The sequence below is a fragment of the Mustela nivalis genome (assembly GCF_964662115.1).
Source record: "Mustela nivalis genome assembly, chromosome: 3".
NCBI lineage: Eukaryota > Metazoa > Chordata > Mammalia > Carnivora > Mustelidae > Mustela > Mustela nivalis.
In genome coordinates, this window is record NC_139022.1 from 175,717,524 (window position 1) to 175,737,474 (window position 19,951).

Below are 19,951 nucleotides of genomic sequence, written 5' to 3' on the forward strand. Positions count from 1 at the left end.
AAACAGGGTCAGTCTGCCGTGGGAAGCAGTGCGAATGCTTATTTGCTCAACACACACTGCCTCACGGACCCAAGAGGATGACCTTGGAGACTGACCCCTGCCCCAGGCACTCTGCTATTTGTCTAGGCTTGTTACAACCTTGCAATTAAACCTCGCTTCCCTTTGTATCTGCACTCTGTTCAAGTACGCTGCCTTGACTATGTCTCTTTGCCAGCATACTTGGTGCTATATACACTGGAGGTTGCAAAAGTCAGAAAGATAAGGTAGAGCCGAACCTAAAGCCAGGAAAGCTGCATATTGTATTAAAGTCTTTGGAGGGAAAGGGCATTGATGACCATCACACGGGCTGAGCTCCAAGCTGTAGCTCCCCAGACCACTTCTCACCAACTTGCTCTTGCTGCGTAATGGATCACTCTGGGTGGTTCCCAACCAGCTGGGAAGGCTGTGGCTCAAGGAAAAGCCAACGGTGAGCTCAGAGTGAGCGCGAGCCAAGGGGTTATTGCCTCATGGCCCTGGGCTGGTTTCCTCCCCTGCAGAGTGTCTGAAGGTAGACTAAGGGACCTCTGAGATTCCGTGGTTCAACCTTCATGTGGTTGGAAAGCAAGTTCTGCCCCCTAGAAATCACATTCCATTAAAATTTTTCATGCTGTTAGAAGGTTCAGATGAAACACGGAAATATAATCCTAGAGAAGGGGCCAGCCCTCCACGCCAGGTTAGGCTTTAGGTTTGACTCGTCTTGCCTCCTGAAATCGGGTCTATAGAGATGGGCTCCACAGGTGAGAGTGGTCAGAAGTGCCCAGGCCTCCTCTCCAGGGCCAGCGTGGACGAACATTATGTCTTCCACAGGGGCGTCCCCGCCCTCTCCCGCGTCAACACCTGCCTTTCTTCCCTCTTGCTCAGCCATCACTCAGCCCTGACTCCTCTGTGGAGTCTGGAGACCTCTGTGTACGGACCAAGACTACCAGGTCAGTGGGGTTGTGTAGCGGTTAGTTGCCTCTGGTCCCCACACGTGTTGGTGGCTCACGAGTGTCACTTGTTTGTTTTTTAAGATTTTATTTATTTATTAGAGGGTGAGAGAGAGCACGAGCCGGAGGAGCAGCAGCAGAGGGAATGGAGAAGCAGACTCTCTGCTGAGCAGAGAGCCCGATGCAGAACTCGATCCCAGGACCCTGGGATCATGATCTGAGCTGAAGACAGACGCTTCACCAACTGAGCCACCCAGGCGTCCCTCTTGTGTGTTATTCTTGCCTTTTAAGTTCCTCTAGGGAAGGAGGCATGTCTAGAACTTGTCCTTCCCTATGTCAGAGTTAGTGGAGAGATGACCAGTAAGTCTGGTTGACTGACTTACAGTAGGGGACTGGGGACAGAACACAGTATCATCACAGGTTATTTCTATTGAAACATTGTAATTATTCAACTGGAACCTTTTTTTCTATGTGTTCTGATGAAAACTGGTTGTTTAACACAGAGCTCCCCACACTGGAAAAGCCACACGCAAAGGTCACGTGACAAATTCTGCATTTCCCAAGCACTTTCCCTCAGGGTTTAGGTCAGTTCTCAGATGAGTCTCATGGGAGTTAACAGCCCAAGAAACTGAGGCTCAAACAGGTGGCATTCCTGCCAAGTCCCATGGACACAGCGGCGCCTGTCCTTCTAACAGGTCTTTGTCATAGTCGCAGATTTCCCTCTCAAAAAATAAGGTTGAATTTTGATAGAGTGAGCTTGAGAGCTAAAACATGGGGACCTAAACTCTGTTTTTTCCCCCTGAGTAATGGATTTTAGAGTCTGGGAGTCTTCTAGGGCATACGTGTGTGTCTGTGTGTGCGTGTGTGTTACGTGTGTGTTGCAGACGTGTGCGTGTCTGTGTGTGCGGGACCGGGCCCATCTTCTTGCAGCTCACGTGGAACTTGAACAGCCCGTGGCCTGTGGCGAGGACCGCAGACCCCAGGACCGCGGCAGGGGCCCAGGAAAGCCTCTGGGCGGGCAGGAGAAGCATGCCCGAGGCTGAACGTGCCCTTCCTCCGGCTCTCTAAGCTCCGGCCCACGTGAACGTGCGCGCCCCTGTCCAGTCGTCCCCCTGCTGTCTGTCGGAGGAGGAGCGGCGTTCTCGGCCTGTGTGGAAAGGAGAGCCCTGGCAGCCGCTTGCTGGGTCTGCAGCCGGCCTCCCGCCCACCCTGGGCGCCGAGGCAGGCAGGTCCCTCCTGTGGGACACGGTGGGACAGTGGGACACGGCCACGGCCAGGCTCCCCCGTCTGGCTAGCGTGGCCCTGTTTGCTTACAGTGATGCCTTCAGCCGCTGAAAAATTTCCTCCAACTCAGAGTCAAAACAGTAGTCGCATTTTCAACTGTTCTCCACTGCTTTGAAAATGAGTCTTACTCATTTAAGTGAAAAAGGGAATGTCTTCCACTAAAGAACATTTCCTCGACAACTTCCAGTGCCTGGCAAACCGACTGGAAGTCACATGCACAAGAAATCAAATTCAGGGTGTGCAGAGAGGTTGGGCCGCGTGTCTCCCCGTCGCTGTTGGCAGTGACTGAGCCCAGCCGCAGGGTGTCGCAAGCGTCCTGGCTGTCCCTCACAGCGGGGGGTGGGGGCACACCCAGAAACAGCCGCTCCTCCGACAGACAGACAGCAGGGGGACAACTGGACAGGGGTGCGTACGTTCATGTGGGCCGGAGCTTAGAGAGTTGGAGGAAGGGCAAGTTCAGCCTCGGGCATGCTTCGGTCTTCAGTCGGCCAGCAGCCAGCCCGGAAGCGCCCGGGCTGCGTGGGGTCACATACGTGTTCTGCACGTCATGTGTGTGTACGCACCATGTACTGTCTGTGTACCCAGATGCATCCAAATGGTTCTTAACAGAAAGTTGCTTTACGTTTTGCATCAGGAGAGGGAAACATTGGGAAGAGGTAAGCTCAGGTGCTTTCCCCAGCAAGCGGCTTCTGTCCTATCTGTTTGGGATCCAGACCAGAATCCCATGACAAGGAGTAGCCCGAGGGCCCAAGACCAGGCCCTAAAGGTCAGCGTTCCAGGATGGAGAATTCCGCCTGGGAGATCAGAGGAAGGAATGGTTTCAGTTCTCGGGCATGGGCTTTCGTGACTATCACTACGCGGGGGGGATGAGACCAGGCAGGCGTCCCGCACGCACGGCCGTCTCGTCTGGCCAGAGCGGCGTGGGAGGCAGCGGTGTATGAGAAAGGGGTTAAAAAATATCAACGAAAGCAGCAGGAGAGAGTAGATTTGGCGAATGACCGGTTGTGCCGGGAGCTGACCCCTGTCCTCTGAGGCCAGGTCTCACGGACCTCTGACAGCCCTGGGCGAGCAGACAGGTCCCCAAGTTACCGAAGCTCCCTGAAGAATTGTATGTGACCAGCAAAGATTTCTTCTCCCTCCCAGTGGGGAAATGGCATCGGCAGGACCCGAGTTTGGCCAAATCAACCCTCCACACTTCCTGTTAGCTTCGGGTGGCCTCCCTGGTTGCTTCCGGGGACCATGTTAACGCACTGAGTTTTTTGCGGAGACTGTGGGTTCCTAAGGCTCACTTTTTGTACCTCGCTGGAGAATGTCGTCGTGGTATTTGGAATATTGAGTTTTAAAGACTGATGAAATGCTTTAAAGGGAAGGCTAGCCCCCAGTGACTGGATTCCGGAGGCAGGTGTCAGATATGCATGATTTTATTTAAAATGTGTCCAATAAGGTTTTCCACCTGGGATGAACATTTTTACCTCTTCCCACGTATTGTTATAAACCGTGCTTCCTCACTTCATGGAGTTTCTTAGAAAGTTCTAAGTAACTTAACAGAAGAGAAAAATGAACATGTGGGTGAAGGAATAACGGCGAGTTGCTATGACAGCGAGGGTGTTCACGCATCACACAGCCCAGCCCCCGGGGACACAAGTGACGGGAGGGTGAGGGACAGACCCGGTCATGCAAGCCCTCGGACCATCACGTGGTGTCCTTTGGCAGTTCTGGCATTCCCTGTCACTAGCATGGAGAGTAACATGAGTCCGATGATTCAGGGAACGGGGAAGTGTCTCTCACTTGTGGTGGTGGGTTGACCCACTGGGAAGAGACAGAAACACAAATGTGGAGTCGTAGGAGCGTTTCGGAGTACCAAGGGGGCTGTCCCTCTGCGGAGCCCCAGGGAGCCCACGGCGGCCGCAGCAGCCCTGCCTTCCGTACCGGGCCCAGCCGTGTCGCACGGGGACCCCATGTTCACCAACGCGGCAGTCGCTGTTTTAAATCACAAGAACCTGGCGATATGAAATTTGTGTTTTCAGGAGCCAAAGGTCATAGCACGAATGACGTCACATGGGGCCACAGGGAGACACGTCTCCAGGTTAGGTCGACCTGCCAGGGAGAGCAACAGAGACACAGAGCACAGCGAGGCGGGGCGTTCCTGGTACGTGGGAACGTGCCGTGTACGGTAAGTGGGTCGAGCAGCGGGCCCTGGGGCTCCTGCCTGCTCCTCGGAGCTGCTGTCTGGGAAGAAGCCAAGGGCCGTGTGAGGGGTGGGCGGGGTGGGGGGGCAGGCGGGCTGGGGAATGTCACCATCTCAGCATCGGTTCTAAAGTGACGTCGAGATGGCTGCTCATTGACATTCGAACCTAATCCCGAACGGTGCTGGCTCCCTCGCTTTCCCTGCAAACACATCTGTTCATCAATAACTTAAACGTCTCCTTGGCATTCGGGATTCAGTTCCGGCTGGAGTAGAAAAGGGTGAGGATGCTCGGTGTTGAGGAGGAGATGTTGGGAACTCGTGTGAGTGGACAGGTGGCTGGAGCGTCTCCCGCGCGTCGGGCGCGTCAGCCGTCGGACACGGGCGGGGTCACCCAGCCGTACTTCTCATGCGTCTTCACCAAACTCTTGAAGGTAGCTTCGGCTTCCTTGCGGCTGAAGGACTTTTTTGATTTGCCGGCCTTTCTACAGATCCGCCCCTGCAGGAGAGGGAGAGAAAAGCCCGGTTAGAAGCCCGCTTGATGGCACCGAGCAGCGCAGGGCCGCGGGCGGGCGTGAGGGAGGGGCGCAGCCCGGCTTCCTCCGACACCTCATTCCTGGCCTGGGAAGCACCTGCTCCACACGACACCCCCCACCCCACCACCCCGGGTCCCTGCGGCTTAGGACAGAGGGCCAGCTGCCCCAGGGAGCATCCGCCACCCGCAGAGACACGGGGTGTCCCTGGGGCACAGCGGGGCTCCCAAGGCCTTCCCTCCCCTCACAGGACGCTGAGACGGGAATTCAGTTCGATGTGCACATTTCTAGGTTCGCACGCACACTTCCAATCTCTTAAAATTCAAGCCCAGGAGCAGCGGGTGAATTTCTTGTAATTCGTGTCACGTGGGGGCCGCTTCATGCGAAGGCGGGTGGGGGAGCCGTTTCCGGGGAGGAGCGAGGCTGTCCGAGAGTCCCCAGAGGGAGTAAAGGGGACGGTCCGCCGCTCCTTATACAATCCCGGGACGGGGGGCTAGGCCTGTCCCCCTCACCGGGAGCCGGTGTTTCTTGCCCGAAAGATGGGACATGTGTGTCTGCAGTGACGTTTCGGTGACGGCACACCTGTGGGCCTGAGCCGGAACCAGGCCTCAGCACCAGCAGCCGGGCTGGTGCTCCCTTGGACAGGCTTCCAGGGCGGCGGCCGCCTGGGTCTGTGTGAGGACAGGCAGGCAAGGTCCTTCCGCTCACAGCCGTCTCTGGAAGCCCATGGACAGTGCTGGTGGGAAAACAGCCATACCGGCCTTGCCACTCACGGGGAAAACAGCACTAAAACTAGGAATGGAGGACTGTGTGATGCTCTTAAATTCAGGGCATATGGTTCAACATCTGTCTTTTCAACACTGGAAACGGAGACCAATGCCCAGGGAAGGAGCCGGAAGTCCAGCGTTACAGCTGTGTCCTGCCCCCTCCGGACATCTTTCTGGCTGAACTCGTCCATCTGCCCACGAAGGCCCATTAATGCCACCTCATCTAACCTGCTGCTCGGTTCACGTCAAATGCGCTTCTAAAGGGACAAAGAAGACGGAAAAGAAGAAGGCAGGAGAAGGACATTTACTGCCTTCCAGAAACTTCCCCATGCCTCTCCAGGATCTGACTCCTAGTTTTAATTTTAGAGCTTCCTACTTTGCTTAAATGGTATAGTAACACTTGATGAAAAGGGGCCATGAATAACTAATACATTTACAATTATCATCCTGATGGGGTGAGACTGAAGTCTGGAGTCGTTTCGTTAAATACAAGCACATGCATCTTTGCAAGGATGCCGCAGCAATCTCTGCACCAAGCGGAAGCAATGTCAGGCCACGTTCTTCTGTATAAAATGCACATTCCAGCCATCTCTGCCATCCTGGTCTAGAATACCGGAGGTTCGTGGTACGGCTTGATAATTCTGAACTGAAAACAGCCAGACAAATATAAGCTTACGATAATCTTGGAATATTCCGTCGTTTTTGGCGTGAACACACACTTTTCCTGTTTTTTATGAAAGTCCCAACTATTCCAAAACACAACAGAAAACCCCGAATGAAAAGAGCACTCTTTGTGTCCCTTTCTTTGCAGGAGATATTATGAACTTCATAAAGCCCCAGCACTCGGTCCATTCAGCGACCAGGAGGCAGAGCCCGCTGGAGATCTCTGGGCCTTCGAGGCCCTCAGCTGCCCGCAAAGACCTTCCCCTCCTCCGTAGTCTCTGGCACGCCAGTTTCTCGTTAACAGATCTCTTCTGTCCTCTTCTGATTGGCCGCTTGAGTTATCACCCAGGGAAACCCTGAGCTTGGGGAGCAGCACTCACATGGGTCAGCCCCTCCAGGGTGGCCAAGCTGCCTTTGCTGTGGTGCTCAGAGACGCCCAGTGCACCAAGAAGGGGATGCTCCATCTGCCCAGGGCCCTGATGTTCAAGGCCATCCGACGTTGAGCTGGCTCCCGTTCTGCCCCTCCAGGGCCGTCTCCTGTAACATGGACTGTGGGGTAACCTTTGGCCCAAGGGCTCTGACCCTCTATATTTTCCTCTATAAAGCGGGGACCATGTTCACTGCCTAGCATCATTAGGAACACCATAAGATACTGAAGTTAGAAACACTTTGAAAACTGTAAATTGTTACAGTTAATTGAGAACTGTTTTTCTCATTGTCATGACATTCATATTTCTTCCTCTGTTTCCATATAACTAATAGCCAAAAAGTCTCTTCTGGAGGGTTTCCTGGAATAACTCCTGTTTCTCCTAAAATACCTCTCTACTTGCATTTAATGCGAAACAACCTGGATGTGACAATTTGCTCAACCCACCGTGAGAGCTTTGTGGGGTCACCAAGACTTTAGATGAGTAAACAGCCTCCCTCTCCTGAGCCCCCAACAGTAAATGTGTGGTCATGAACAACCCGAGGACGTTTCCCTAAAGACCTGAAAAACATCTCCATAACACTGATGTGGAACAGGGCTGATGAGAATACAGTTCTCTAGGGCTGTGTTTGTTAAACAAAACCGTTAGCTGGTACTTCGGCTTGTCTTTTTTTTTCCCCCATAGCTTTTTGGGGCCAATCATCATCATCCAACATGAAAAATTCATACAGCCACACATTTCTACACTTTTCTACACGACTAGAAGCAGCTCCAAACCCAGGGCCTCCGTTCAGTCCCCTGGTCTTCTGTGGTTTCCACGAGCCCAGTGCGCACCGAGTTTCATTCAGTCGGTCAGTCGGTCAGTCGGGTGCAAGGTTTGAAAGACAAAGTGACAGTGGCCCCTGCCTGTGGGGACTTGGAGCCCATCACGGCATGGGTCGCTGAGACAGAAGGCGGACATCAGGGCTTCCCAGCCTCAGTCCGGTCGGCGTCATGGGCCCGTTCCTTCCTGCTGGGGATGGTCCTGTGAAGGGTAGGACGTTAAGCCGCATTGCTGGCCTTCACCACTAGAGGCGCTGGTCCTCCCAGAGTTACAACAACTGCATTGTCTCCAGACAGGCCAAATGTCCCCGCAGAGGTAAAATCAGCCCCTTTTGAGAATGGCTGGCAGCAGGGCTTTCTATGGTGGAAACGATTCTGGCCCTCACCCAGCTCAGAGGGGAGGATGGGTTCCACCGTGGGGTTGGGGGGTGGGGGGGGGCAGCCCTGGTTGTCTGTGCATCGAGGAAGACGTCTGTGTTTCATGATACTTGAGCTGAGCCTTCACATACGGGTGGCAGGTGCTTACCAGGCCATGGTGACAAGCAGAAGCTGAAACAGTTGGCTATATTCAGAGAGCAATGGAAGAGACACTTGGCGAATTTGGGGCTTGGAGGCCGTGTGTGTGTGTGTGTGTGTGTGTGTGTTGGGATGAGAGTGCAGAATTCAGCGGACCTGGCTTCAGATCCCTGCTCTGACATTTCCTGGCTGTGTGACCTTGGGTGAGTAACTTAACCTCTCTGAATCTCAATATCCTCATCTGTAAAATAAACCTATAATAGTGTGATATGACCCTGGATTTTTATAGGGACTCAACATGTTAATACACGTAAGATGCTTGGCACAGTGCCAGGCACAGGGCGGACACAATAAATGGAGCTTTTTGTTTTTGGGACTATCACAGACCATCTTACCCTTTGACAAAGCTGGCTTCATTCTGGCCTCTTGAAAACACACACACACACAGTTTCTGTCCTTTGCATGGCCAGTATGACTTGGTTTGTCCTGTCACAGTGTCCTCAGGCAAGTCCCATATCTGGCATTTATGGGGTTCATTCCCCTGCTTTTTCAATCATGTCTATTATAACAGGAGGAGATAAATACACTCATTCTATGTTTCTTCCTTGATCAGATTTTTCTTTTACTTCTAGGTTTTCTTTTACTTTTACTTTTAGATATTTTTAGATTTTTCTTTTTCTTTTACTATTTTATTTTTCCTTGCAAACCTACTTTCGTGGCATTTCTATATTTCACTTGCCTGTGAATTATAGGCTTCTGTTCTTTCCAGACTCCTCATGAGAAGTTTTGGGGTTCTTTCTCTCATTTCCAGGGCTGAATTACAGAGTGGCTACTCGTTTTCAAAGACTTTGAACATGTAATTGTTAGTCTAAGAGCTCTCGTAATCCCTAACCCCTCTAACACGGGTTTCTAATGTGTGCTGTGTTGGGTCAGCTTCGCTCCGTACCACGGCTGTGTGTGGGAGAAACTTGGAGCAAAGAAGGTGCTGGGCGTGGGGAGGCGCCCTCTCGGGATCTGTGAAAGGAGCACTGCCTGGAAAGGCAGCCATGATTTTGCCTCTCGTTAAGGCCCGATGTGCAAAGCCGATCAATCACACAATTCTGGAGACAATAATTCTGTTGTCCCTGTAACAGATGAGGCAGCTTCAAAGAAGTGTTTCCAAATCCAGATAGTTACACGGAGCTGCTGGCCAGTGAGGGAAGGACTTGAGCTGGATCCTGTCCCAGGATCGAACAGAAGCTGAGTGTGGAACACGCTGATAGGATCCTGAAGCACTTACCACGGACCTGGGCACGCGTGTGAGCACATGTGGGTACCTGAGTGTGCGCGTGCACATCTGCATGCTGGCATGCATCCAGGCCTTGCATGGGTGTGTGCACACGTGGGCATCTGAGTGTGTGTGCACACATGTGTGTGCATGCCCAAGGACATACCTTGTCCATACCAAGGACAGACTTTTGCATGAGTACCATGTGTTTGTATGTGCACAAGTATGCACACAGTTAATCATGGGTGTGCAGGGACTCCTCTGTGCTTGTGTGTGAGTGTGTGTGGCTGTGCTGGTGATATCTGAGCGGCAAGCAGGGCTATGAGTGTCCCTGTGGTGAAATGGCCGCTGACGGAAGCCAACAGCAACCCTGAGGGAAGCCCCGCACTCCGGCTGAGTCAGGGAAGCCCTGGGCCTCATGAGCCCATGTGCAGGACGGTCAGTTTACAGTGGGAGACCCCCACCACTGCCTGCCAGGGAGTCTGTCCAGCACTAGCCAAGGCAGGGAGGGGGAGTGCCGAGGGACTGGGAGGGCAGAAGGGGGAGGGGCAGAATGATGCGATCCTACCGACATCTGGGGCTGGACCATTCTTGGCTGTGGGGGCTGAACCACGTGCTGTCGGTTGCTCAGCAGTGTCCCTGGGCCCAGCCCAGCAGATGCCAGAGCAGCTCCAGGCCAGCCGTGATCACCACGACGTGTCCACAACGGCCAAGTGTCCTCTGGTAGCTCCTGCTCTGGGCTGAGCAGGGAGTGTGCTGGGCGAGCGCACATGGGTGCACTTTCCATGGTCTGGTGGCTAGACAAGCGGGGAAGACTGCCTGGAGGAGGAGCTTGGGGGTGGACTCAAAGGACAAGTTGGGGAGTGTGTGTCCTGGTGTTCCTGGGAGGACAGAGAGAGAGGTATCAGGGACCGGACATACATTCGTTCCTGGGGCTTCTGGAACAGAAGGCCAGGCCAGGGGGCTTAAATCAACAGAAATTTATTTTCTCAAAGTTCTGGAGGCCAGAAGCCCAGGATCACGTTTCCTATTTCTGGGGCTTTTAGAAGAGAATTTGTGCCACGCCTCCCCTCATGAGGAACCCCTGCCTTGCAGATGCATTACCCCAATCTCTGTCTTCATGTTCATGTGACTTTCTCCCTGTGGGTCTGTTTCCAAACTTCCCTCCTCTTACCGGGACACTGACCATTGCATTAGGGCCCGGCCTAACCCAGCATGACCTCATCTGAACTTAACGTCTGCTAAGATCCTTTGGGTGAGGAGGACACATCCATAGGTGGTGGTGGGGTGCTCAGTCTTTCTGCATATGTGTGGGGGACACAACGCTTCTCACTCCAGAGGCAGTCGGTCGTGATAGCTCCTCAGCCACCACCCTGCAGTCTGGCCCTCTCCCGTGGGGGGCAGATCACAGGGTTGGGTTTTCTTTAGGGATGTGTCACTTGGGAAATGGATGGCTGGTCAGGTGTGAGATGTTGGCCACTTAGAGAAGAATCTGTTCTGTGGCTAGGGAGGCTTGGGGCACTCTGGGTTTCTGATCCAGGAGGAAACAGGTTTCCAGAATCAGATCTTGTGTTCCTTTCAGAACTGGGTTTGGGATGTGTGTTAGAAATGCAGAGTCCAGAGTGCTCACCATTACAGCACCAAGGGCAGGAGGAGGCTGCTGGATGTTGGGCTCTCTCACCACAAGGTCCAAATGACAGATGTGGGAGGGTCCCCAGGGGGAGAGAGGAAGGAGGGGACATGGCCACTGACTCTTGAGTGACTTTCTTTCCCTACGCCTGTCTCCACCCCGAGTCCTGCACACAGTGACACCTGCCTCGGCAGTGAGCCTTTGGAGAAAGGAGAACCAGGAATGGGCCTGTGTGCAGTGGGGAGACGCCAGGTGGGGCACAGTGATGGGGGAGCTGGTGCCACACACTAGTCACACACGCCCAGGAGAGGGAGAGGGCAGTGGTTGGGGGGCCAGGCAAGAGGAGAAGCAAGGAGCCGAGGGTAGAGTGGGCGGGGGCAATCGAGGGGGCAACGGGAATGCCACAGCTGGCAGTCGGCACACAGATGCCCAGTGAGTGCCGGAAAACCGCCCACGCTGTGTGTGTGACGCTTCCTTGATTTGAATGAAATCGAAACTTTAAAAACTCTCCTTGGCCTTATACTTTAGCAATCTCTGCACCTCGATACCAAACAAGTCTGGTTCTCAAGCACAGCCTGGCTATAAAAAAGTCCCAAGAAAGTAACCTATATTTCCCAAAGCTCTAGTAAGCACCAACCCCCAACAGACCTCATGTGGCTTGTTGGAGGCATCAGGTGAGAGCAGGTGAGGGCGACACACAGGGCTTCACCCAGGAGCCTGGTGGGCGCAGGCAGGGGTGAGTGAATGAATGAGCACTTTCGGCCGGAGTCAAGCTCACTGTCCCAGGAGGACAGACAACTGACCAGCTTTCCCATGGCACTGACTCTCACGAGAGCAACGTTCCAGAATATCGCCCAGGATACAAAGCCACTTCACTCAGGAAGGACTGTTTACACCAGAGCATTCTAGAATTTTCCATTGAGAAATCTTATGTAACCGATTTTCTTCCAGAGTCTCCAATATTTCCCAATGACTAGGTAATGAATGTACTCAATCTTCTCTTCAATTTGTGAGCATCTCGGGACGTCAAAGCCAGCGTCAGTTTCATTCAAACTCTGGTAACATTCAGTAGGGGCTAAACTGGAGCCGCCTTATTTACTATGATTGTGAGTCATCCTCAAGCCACTGGCAGCACCAAAGGCAGGGTTCGTGGGTATTTCTGATGCATGCAAAACATGAGCATTTCTTTCCTCTACACTTTAAAGAAAGTTCTAGCAATTACTGAATCTTTTTTTGAGACAGATGGTCTTTGCCCTGGAAGAAGGAAGCAGAGAAAAAACCCTTTTCACTAAAAATTTAAATTGTTTCAGATAATCGTTTCAAAAAAAATTTTTTTTTGGAGATTCCACTAATACTTATACTTCTGCATAAGCATCTGGGCCCCTGTGGGTTTCATTAGCAGCACTGGAACGCAGTAAGTGACAGCTAGACGTCCTTATTAAAGGCAGCCGTGATGGTTGTGCAGCAGACATCATTCTCAGGACGGGGTTTGAACACACCTGTTAAACCCGCCCTGGAAGCCCACCAGGGCGGCTTCGCTGTAATCGCCTCTGACTTCCAGCTGAATAAACAGACACAGAGGGGTCAAGCAGCGTGCTCAGAGTCTCACAGGATTTCAGGGCAGTGCTGGAGCCCAAGGCCAGGCTCTCGGAAACAAGATAACGGTTGTGGATGCGACAGGAGGACAACAAGACACTGGCCATCGACTCCATAAAATTGGCCCAGCCTGCCCTTCTCCCACTGGACACGGGGTGCTCTGAGGTCCCTGAACCCCCATGTCCCTCTGCTTTGTAACATGGAGCTCCGGGCCTGCCATCCCACAGTAGCCAGCATTTGTTTAAACCCTGAGTGGATCAGTGCCCTAGACCTGCCCATTCTTCCTGCCACAGTGTGGACTTCGGTCGCCTCCTCGAGCCTGGATCCTACGTCTTCTGAGCAGGTGGGCCTTCCTCGGTGAGACACGTGTTCGCACATGGTCCCGGTCCCTCACGACGGCTGGCCGCCTGTCCTTTCCATTTTTGCCAGACAGAGAAAGCAAAGGGAGCTCACTGACGGGCCAAGCCAAGGATGCCGTGTTCCATTTTTGAGACCAAAGGATCGGTTCAGCCCCAAACAGCCGCTCCTTCAGTGTCTTCGACTTATGAGCCGAGTCCCGCTGCCTACATGTGGGCTTCTAGCGAGGTCCCAGGAGCACGCGTCTGTCCCTGCTGTCATGGTGGACTCCCTGGGCGCTGCCTGGGAATGCAGTGCATCTCCGGTCATGTAAATCTCTCTCCCGGGGACCTGGCTCCGCTGGGACGAGCAGGTGTGCGTCAGTTGTCTCGGCCTCGATGACCCCTGTCCTCCTGTGGACAATTGCTCCGCGTCGTTCTACCCTGAGTGAACCACTGGCAGGAAACATGGCACTTCCCTGCCAGCCTGACCTCCGAGGTCGGGGCCCAGGCCAGCCATCACCCCACACCCTGGACCTTCCTCACGCACCCTATTTCCCCTTCCTTCCGGAGCACAGTTTGAAAAGGATGAGGCTCAAGTTCTTCCCCGGTGCCCGCTGGGGTTTCAGTCCACCCGTTCGTTCCTGGTGGCTCAGTCCCCACGGCACCCTCCTTTCTGGGCGCCGGGACCCCACTCACGCTGACTTGAGGCCGCCCACCTGGTCTGATGCCCCAAGCTGCCTCCATCGTCCTCTCCTCCAGGGAGGGCAGGGCCCGTGGGCAGCTGGGAATGAGCCGCGCTGACGGCTGCCAGCGAGGTGAGAGGCGCACGCTGCTCCCCTCTGCCTTCCGCCCCACAGAAGCCAGGTCGGCTGGCACGGGTCACTCACTCCTGCCACCTCACCCCACGACAGCGAGGGGCGACCCGCCTCCAGCCAGGCTCTGCTTGATGTTACGAGCCCCGCGCCCCCATCACCAGCGACACCCCCCACCCACGCCTGTCATTCCGGGTCGCGTGGAAGAGCATTCTCTCGTCTAGACAACAGTGACGGCCACACGCCGCTGCCGGGAGCTCCAAAGAGAGGAGGGAGACCATGAATGTCACTGGAAATGAGACACTGGGGGGCCGCCGCTGGGGGGCCGCCGCTGGGGCTCGTCCGTCAGCACGGGGGCAGCTGTGTTCTGCTTTCTGGCCTGCCGGCGGGAGCTTCCTGAGTCTGACAAAATAATCCCAAACCGTGTTGTTCTGGAAAAATTACATCAAGAAGTAACACAAGGTTTTCACAGGCAACCAGGGTAACGTGGTTTTCCCCTCGAGATGCAGTCCGGTCTCAGGGGGCATGTGTGACTTTGCGGCGTGCAGTAGCCCTTCGTGGCACGTGTGACTTCGCGGCGTGCGGTAGCCCTTCGTGGCTCCGTGCCCTTCCCGAGCCCTGTGACTTGCGAGGACAGAGAAAGGCCTGGCCGCGTGACACGGCTGGCATGGGATCTTCCAAACCCTACAGGAAATTCTGCAACATTAAATAAAAAAAGCTCTTGAGACTTCGAAATCATTGGGAATCTTGAGAATATTTTCCCGAAAAATGTAAATGTGAAAATGCTACGATTTGGGCTCTAATTCTCTTTGCACCTCGTGAGGAAGGGTGGAGAGGGCCTTTCTGGGTTCCCGAGACCCCAGCATCCCTGGACTCCGGGGGAAGGGCCGTTTCTACCCGTCTCTAGGCCAGGAGGGGGCCACTCCTGCCATGGGCACGGCATGTCCCCGTGGGTGGCAGCTAGCATCCCGAGAAGACAGCTGTGATTGGCCTTTACGAATCCAAAGTCCATTTTCCTGCCAAGGACGTAGTGAGTGGACGGGCCTCACTAACCCGATACGGCTGAAGGTCACTCCGAGTCGTGAAAGGGACAGAAAAGGGGCCCCCAGGACATCCCAGAGCACGTGCGCTCTCTGTACACGCTCAGGAGTCCTGGTGTGATCCCGGGGCGGGCTCTGTGCCCGTGGGGGATGCTGTCCCTCCCCCGTCGCAGGGGACCATCGGTGCCGAGTCCTCGCAGCAAAGCCGATGATGGAGTCTGTGCGCGGATTTTCCCCGGGGCGGTGCAGGCCTCCAAGCGCTGGAGAACTTCGGACGTGCACACACGGCAGAGTCAGTAAGTGGAGCCCTGAGAACACAGTTCTGATCTTTCCTGCGCTGGTCGCTAATGAGGCACTGATGAGGGGCAGGGTGCTGGGGGGAGGCGGCCCACTCCCCCACTTCCCGGCCATTAGCAGAGCACATGCTGCTGGGGGAAGAGGTGGGGAGGGCCACCAGCTGCCCTGTGGTCCCCAGACGGAGGACCGCGAGCGTTCCGAGTCCGGTCAGTCACTGCTGGGTGAGGAACTTTGCCCCAGGCCCAGCAGGCTGAACGCACTGATTTAAACACAGAGGAGCATCGTCATGAGTCACACATTCCTGCGGGGCCAGAGGGAAAATCCAGCACCCACGACGGAGGCCCGTTCCGGAAAGCTGCATTTCTGCACCGTGGACGTGAAGCCACCAGAATTCAGCATTTTGCCCCCGAGGCTGGACTCTACTCCTCCTCGCATTGTAGTCCCTACCCCACACTCCTTTGGCCCCCGCCGGCTCCCACCCCTCCATGATCCCTGACCTGCCCTTCCTACCCCCACCCTCCACTGAACACTGGCCTCTCTGAGCACTTAGCATCCACCGGCAGTGTGCTATGTGTAGGGGATAAAAGTAAAGGAGTCAAACCACTTCAGGGAACACACCAGGACCCCATCTTCCCATACCGGCCGGCGTTACACAGGTGAGAGTCCCAACACGCGCATCTTCCGTTTGCAGGAAAACACGGGGCAAAGAGAGGGCACAAAAGAGCTAACTGTTGAGAAAGCCAAGAGTAGGGATCTTTCTGGAAGACGCAGTGTTCCGTTATAAAACAGTCTTAAGACTGCAATCAAGAACGGAAGTTGGTTCTAAATTCAAATTTCTGGGCTCTGGCTGAACAGCTTAGAAAACTGAGGGACTGATTTTGGCTGACCTAATAAAAATTAAAGTGATTTTCTATAAGCAACTGGGATGGCTATTATTACTTTTAGGTCATTACTTTGGGGATGTTCTGATTTCTACTCTTATTGGTCTGATGGTGTTGCCACAGGACCTTTTCTTTCTGATTAAGTAGAAATTATAATAAGTGAAGAATTCAACCACTGATTTTTATATACATCACTGGGGATCTTCAAACAGCGCACACTTTAGAATGCAGTATAGGTAAAGCTCATGCCCGTCACTGTCCTGAGAGCTTGCTGTGTACGGACTCACTCAGTCCTCACTAGGGACGAACTGCTACGACTTCCCTCATGATGGGGAAACTGAGACTGAGTTCAAGTGCCAAGGTCACAGAGTAGGTAGGCAGTGGAACTGGACCTTGAGCTCAAGAAGTCGGGCCCCAGTGTCCATGCTCCCAGCTATGCTGTGCTGGAGACAGCAACAGCAGGTGACAGGAATGTAAATATGGGATGCCCCCTGCGGCGGCCCACACCCTGCATGTGCCTAGATCATGAGTAGGTTTGCATGATATTGGTGCAGTTTTTAACTGAGCATTTCCCGATTGTATTTCAACATTAAATCTATCCAATTGTGCCAGTCCCTTGTGGAAAAACAAAGGTCACTTTATTTACTTATATTGGGTGCGTACACACGCTTTCTGAGGGCCAGATGATGAACCTTGAAAAATTATCGACATTGACCTCCAGGCTAGAATCCCAAAGCAAGGGCAGCACACACTTCCCCGCGGGTGTCCTGTGTGGTGTTCTACCCACGTTAGCTCATCTACGCGTCACCCACGAGGTACGCTTCTCACGGTTGTGCAAACGATCGGGTGGAGAAGAACAGGCAAGTGACTTCTCGGTGGCACAGAAATGGTAAATGACAGCGTCCCTCCGCACCCCCAGCCTGGGTCTGGAAGAGGCTGGAACCCCACGATGCAAACTTCTGGGAAATGGAGCATTCTGCAAACTGCGATCAGACGGTCACCCAGAAACACCAGCATCCCTGTGGCTCTAAGAATGGTCCCCACCTCTGTGAAAGCCCGGATATCCCAGCCTCTCCAGGCCTCCCAGCAGCACGCAGACTGCCGCGTTCCCACCACCCCGCTCCCGGCCTGCCCTTGTCATTCCAAAGAGCCTAAGAACCGGTGCTCCACGCTGGACAGGTGCCCCCACAGATGGTGACCGTGGGCGGTGGCCGTTAGGACCCCGTGTCCCCTGGCGCTAGCAGGCTAGAAACTTCTGCCCGCACTCAACGTCTAGCCCAACTTTGCAGTGAGTGTCATGGATAAGCGAACATGTTCAGCAAGCCGGAATTTCCAAGTCAATGTCTCCTGTTTACTGAAAACATCTCCCTCAATGCGGTCATGTTTGCCGTCAAAACGTCTGTGGGGGCTGGTCACGGGGCCAGCTAACGAGATGCCAGGGGAGTTGGGAGCAAACCACTCAAACACCTGTTCCCCGAGACAGCAGCTGGCCCCAGGCAGATCCTGCAGTGATGTCTTCAATGGCAAAGGCCAGTTTCTCGAACGAATCTTCCCGCTTTGTTATCTCATACTTCTGTTGGCTTGTGTTAAGATCCAAATACACAAAAAATCAAACTTCTTACGCCTTCATATCTGAACCGGCAAAAACAATGGTTTTGCTCTGGTTTTGTCTGGCTGCTTGTCGCGACACTGAGAGGTTTTCTGTGGCACCGGGATGGAGGGTTTTGGCCATCTCATTACTGGTCTACGGTACAACTGCTACACCGAAAATCCTAAAGCCTTCGCTATTTTTTTTAAACCACTTACTGAGGTATGACTGACATACAGAAAACTGCACGTATTTAAAGGGCACAACTTGCTGAGTCTGAGACATGGGCATTCTGATGAACTGCACGTGCTGGGCAGGTTAATGCTTTACAAAGCGCCATGTGCTTCCCAGCTCCCGCCAGTGGGAGCCCAGCTTGTGGCCAGTGCTGGCCAGTGGGCTGAGGCGGAGGTGATACACGTCCTTCCGGGTGGGGGCCGTGAGGAGCGGAGGTGCTGGCCCATTCTTGTGCCCTGTCCCTGTGAGCTCCAGGGCCACGTGCTCCAGGTGGAGAAGCCACAAGGTGGAAAGGGGCCCCAAGCCACATCAGACCGTGTGCAGGAAGTACGTGTTCATTGGTCCTGCTGGATTTCAGGGGGTGCTCTGCGGCAGGAAGTAAATCCCCACTACATGCAAAACTCGTCATTGAAAAAACTTACATGGGACTTTCGTGATTCACAAAAAGCAAAGAAGAGCAAAGAAGGGGTCTTGTCTACTTGATGTTAGACGGGGCGGCTGTTCCTAAAGGCAGAACTGTATGTGTCCAGAAGCATGCAGGTAAAGGAGTCATATTTACATGGGGACTTGTCACAGGATAAAAATGGCAAAAAAGAAAATAAAATTAATAAAATAAAAGGCAGTGGAAAAGGGCCAGGTGGGCCAGAAGACAAGGCTGAGGAACCATGCTCACTTCACGGAGGGGAAGGAAGTTGGACTTCTGCTTAACAGCGTGTGGGGAAGACAATGGGCTAAGTTTAAATGCAAAGGCAAGTTTACAAAGCCAGTGGAAGAAAATAGAAGGGCAAATCTTGTGACGTAATGGTCTTCGCAGATAGCTTTTACCATGGAAAGATGGAGAAAGGAGCAAGCTCGGAAGTAGAGGGTTTTTTTTTTTTTTCCCAATAAAAGATGAGACAGAACAACAGAGAGAAAATGCACATGTTGGAAGAAAATACTTACAACATGTAAAACCCAAACAAGAAACTATATCTGGCAAACAGAGAATTCTAAGAAAAAGCCAGATAACCAGAAAACCCAAAGAAAATTGGGGAGAAAATAGGAACAGGCCATTCAGAGAAAAGACAGAACAGCTGGTAAGAGCAGGGTTTAACGTCCGAGCTGACCGGTGATCAGAGAACTTTAGAACAGAGATAAGATACCACTTGCTCGCTGTCAAGGGCAAGACTCAGGATGGAAGGTAACACCGAGGCTTTCTGAGGAAGCGTGTGGACTGGCCAGGGAAGCCATTCTGGAAGATTCCGGCCATCCCTCGAGAAGGTCAGCACGCACAGGCCTGATGCCAGCGAGTCGCGCCTGGGCCCCGCTCCCTGGAAAGTCTGCACGTGTGTTCCGAGGAAGGCCAGGCAAGGAGGCGGGCGGCAGCAGTTCTGCGAAAACAGGAGCCGGAGGGCGGCCGGGGTCCTCCCCAGAGAGCAGATGAGGAAAGGGGTCGGCGACCGTCCTCAGGCTCATTTCTGGCCAGCCGAATCGCAGAGCTTTCCGTCCCTTACTTCGTAACTGCTGGTACTGCGCGCATTTTGTAAAGTAGGCATGTCTGTAATCAGAAAAACTCCGAAGAGCTCCAGAAGCTAGAACGGACATGAGAGACTGTCGTGCGCTCTTACTCCGTCTGCGCTGCTTCTGACCCCTTCATCAAACTGGGAGCGACGAACGGCGAGAATCCCAAGTCACGGTGAAGATGCTGACGGCAAAGACGGTGGTGATGGCGACGGAGGCTCTGATGTCCAGACGTCGCTCCTCACGGGCCCTGCGTCGACTGGAGCATCTGGAGATGGAGAAGGCCTCTTTCCAGAAAGCCCTCGGGGAAGGGCCCGTGTTCCGAGGGGCCCATCCAGGTGTCATCCTGTCTCAGGCCCATCCCCCTTCTCAGAAGGACCTTCCGGTAACTGGACTCGAAGCTGGGACACAGCAACCGGCCTGCAACTCAGCCCCCGCCCGGGAGAGCTGGTGGCTTGTCACCGGCGCTCATGAACCCAGAAGGCCACTGACCAATGCAGGGCCTGGCCTGACTCTCTGCCTGCGACGTCTCTTGTTTTCATGTCCACTGCAGGAGGGCAGCTGACCCGGGGGAGTAAAGCTGGGAAACTGGACTGCGCTGGGGCC

At 53.9% G+C, this 19,951-nt stretch overlaps 1 protein-coding gene across 1 annotated transcript in view; it reads right to left on the bottom strand.

Annotated features, from left to right (window-relative positions):
- Positions 1–3,654: 3,654 nt before the first annotated feature.
- Positions 3,655–19,951, bottom strand: part of UBE2QL1 (ubiquitin conjugating enzyme E2 QL1) — a 35,737-nt gene continuing 19,440 nt past the window's right edge. Inside the window, exon 2 of the mRNA XM_082725878.1 lies at positions 3,655–4,933. Coding sequence (XP_082582004.1) covers positions 4,802–4,933 — 132 coding nt within the window. The 3' untranslated portion in view covers positions 3,655–4,801. The remainder of the gene's footprint in view (positions 4,934–19,951) is intronic.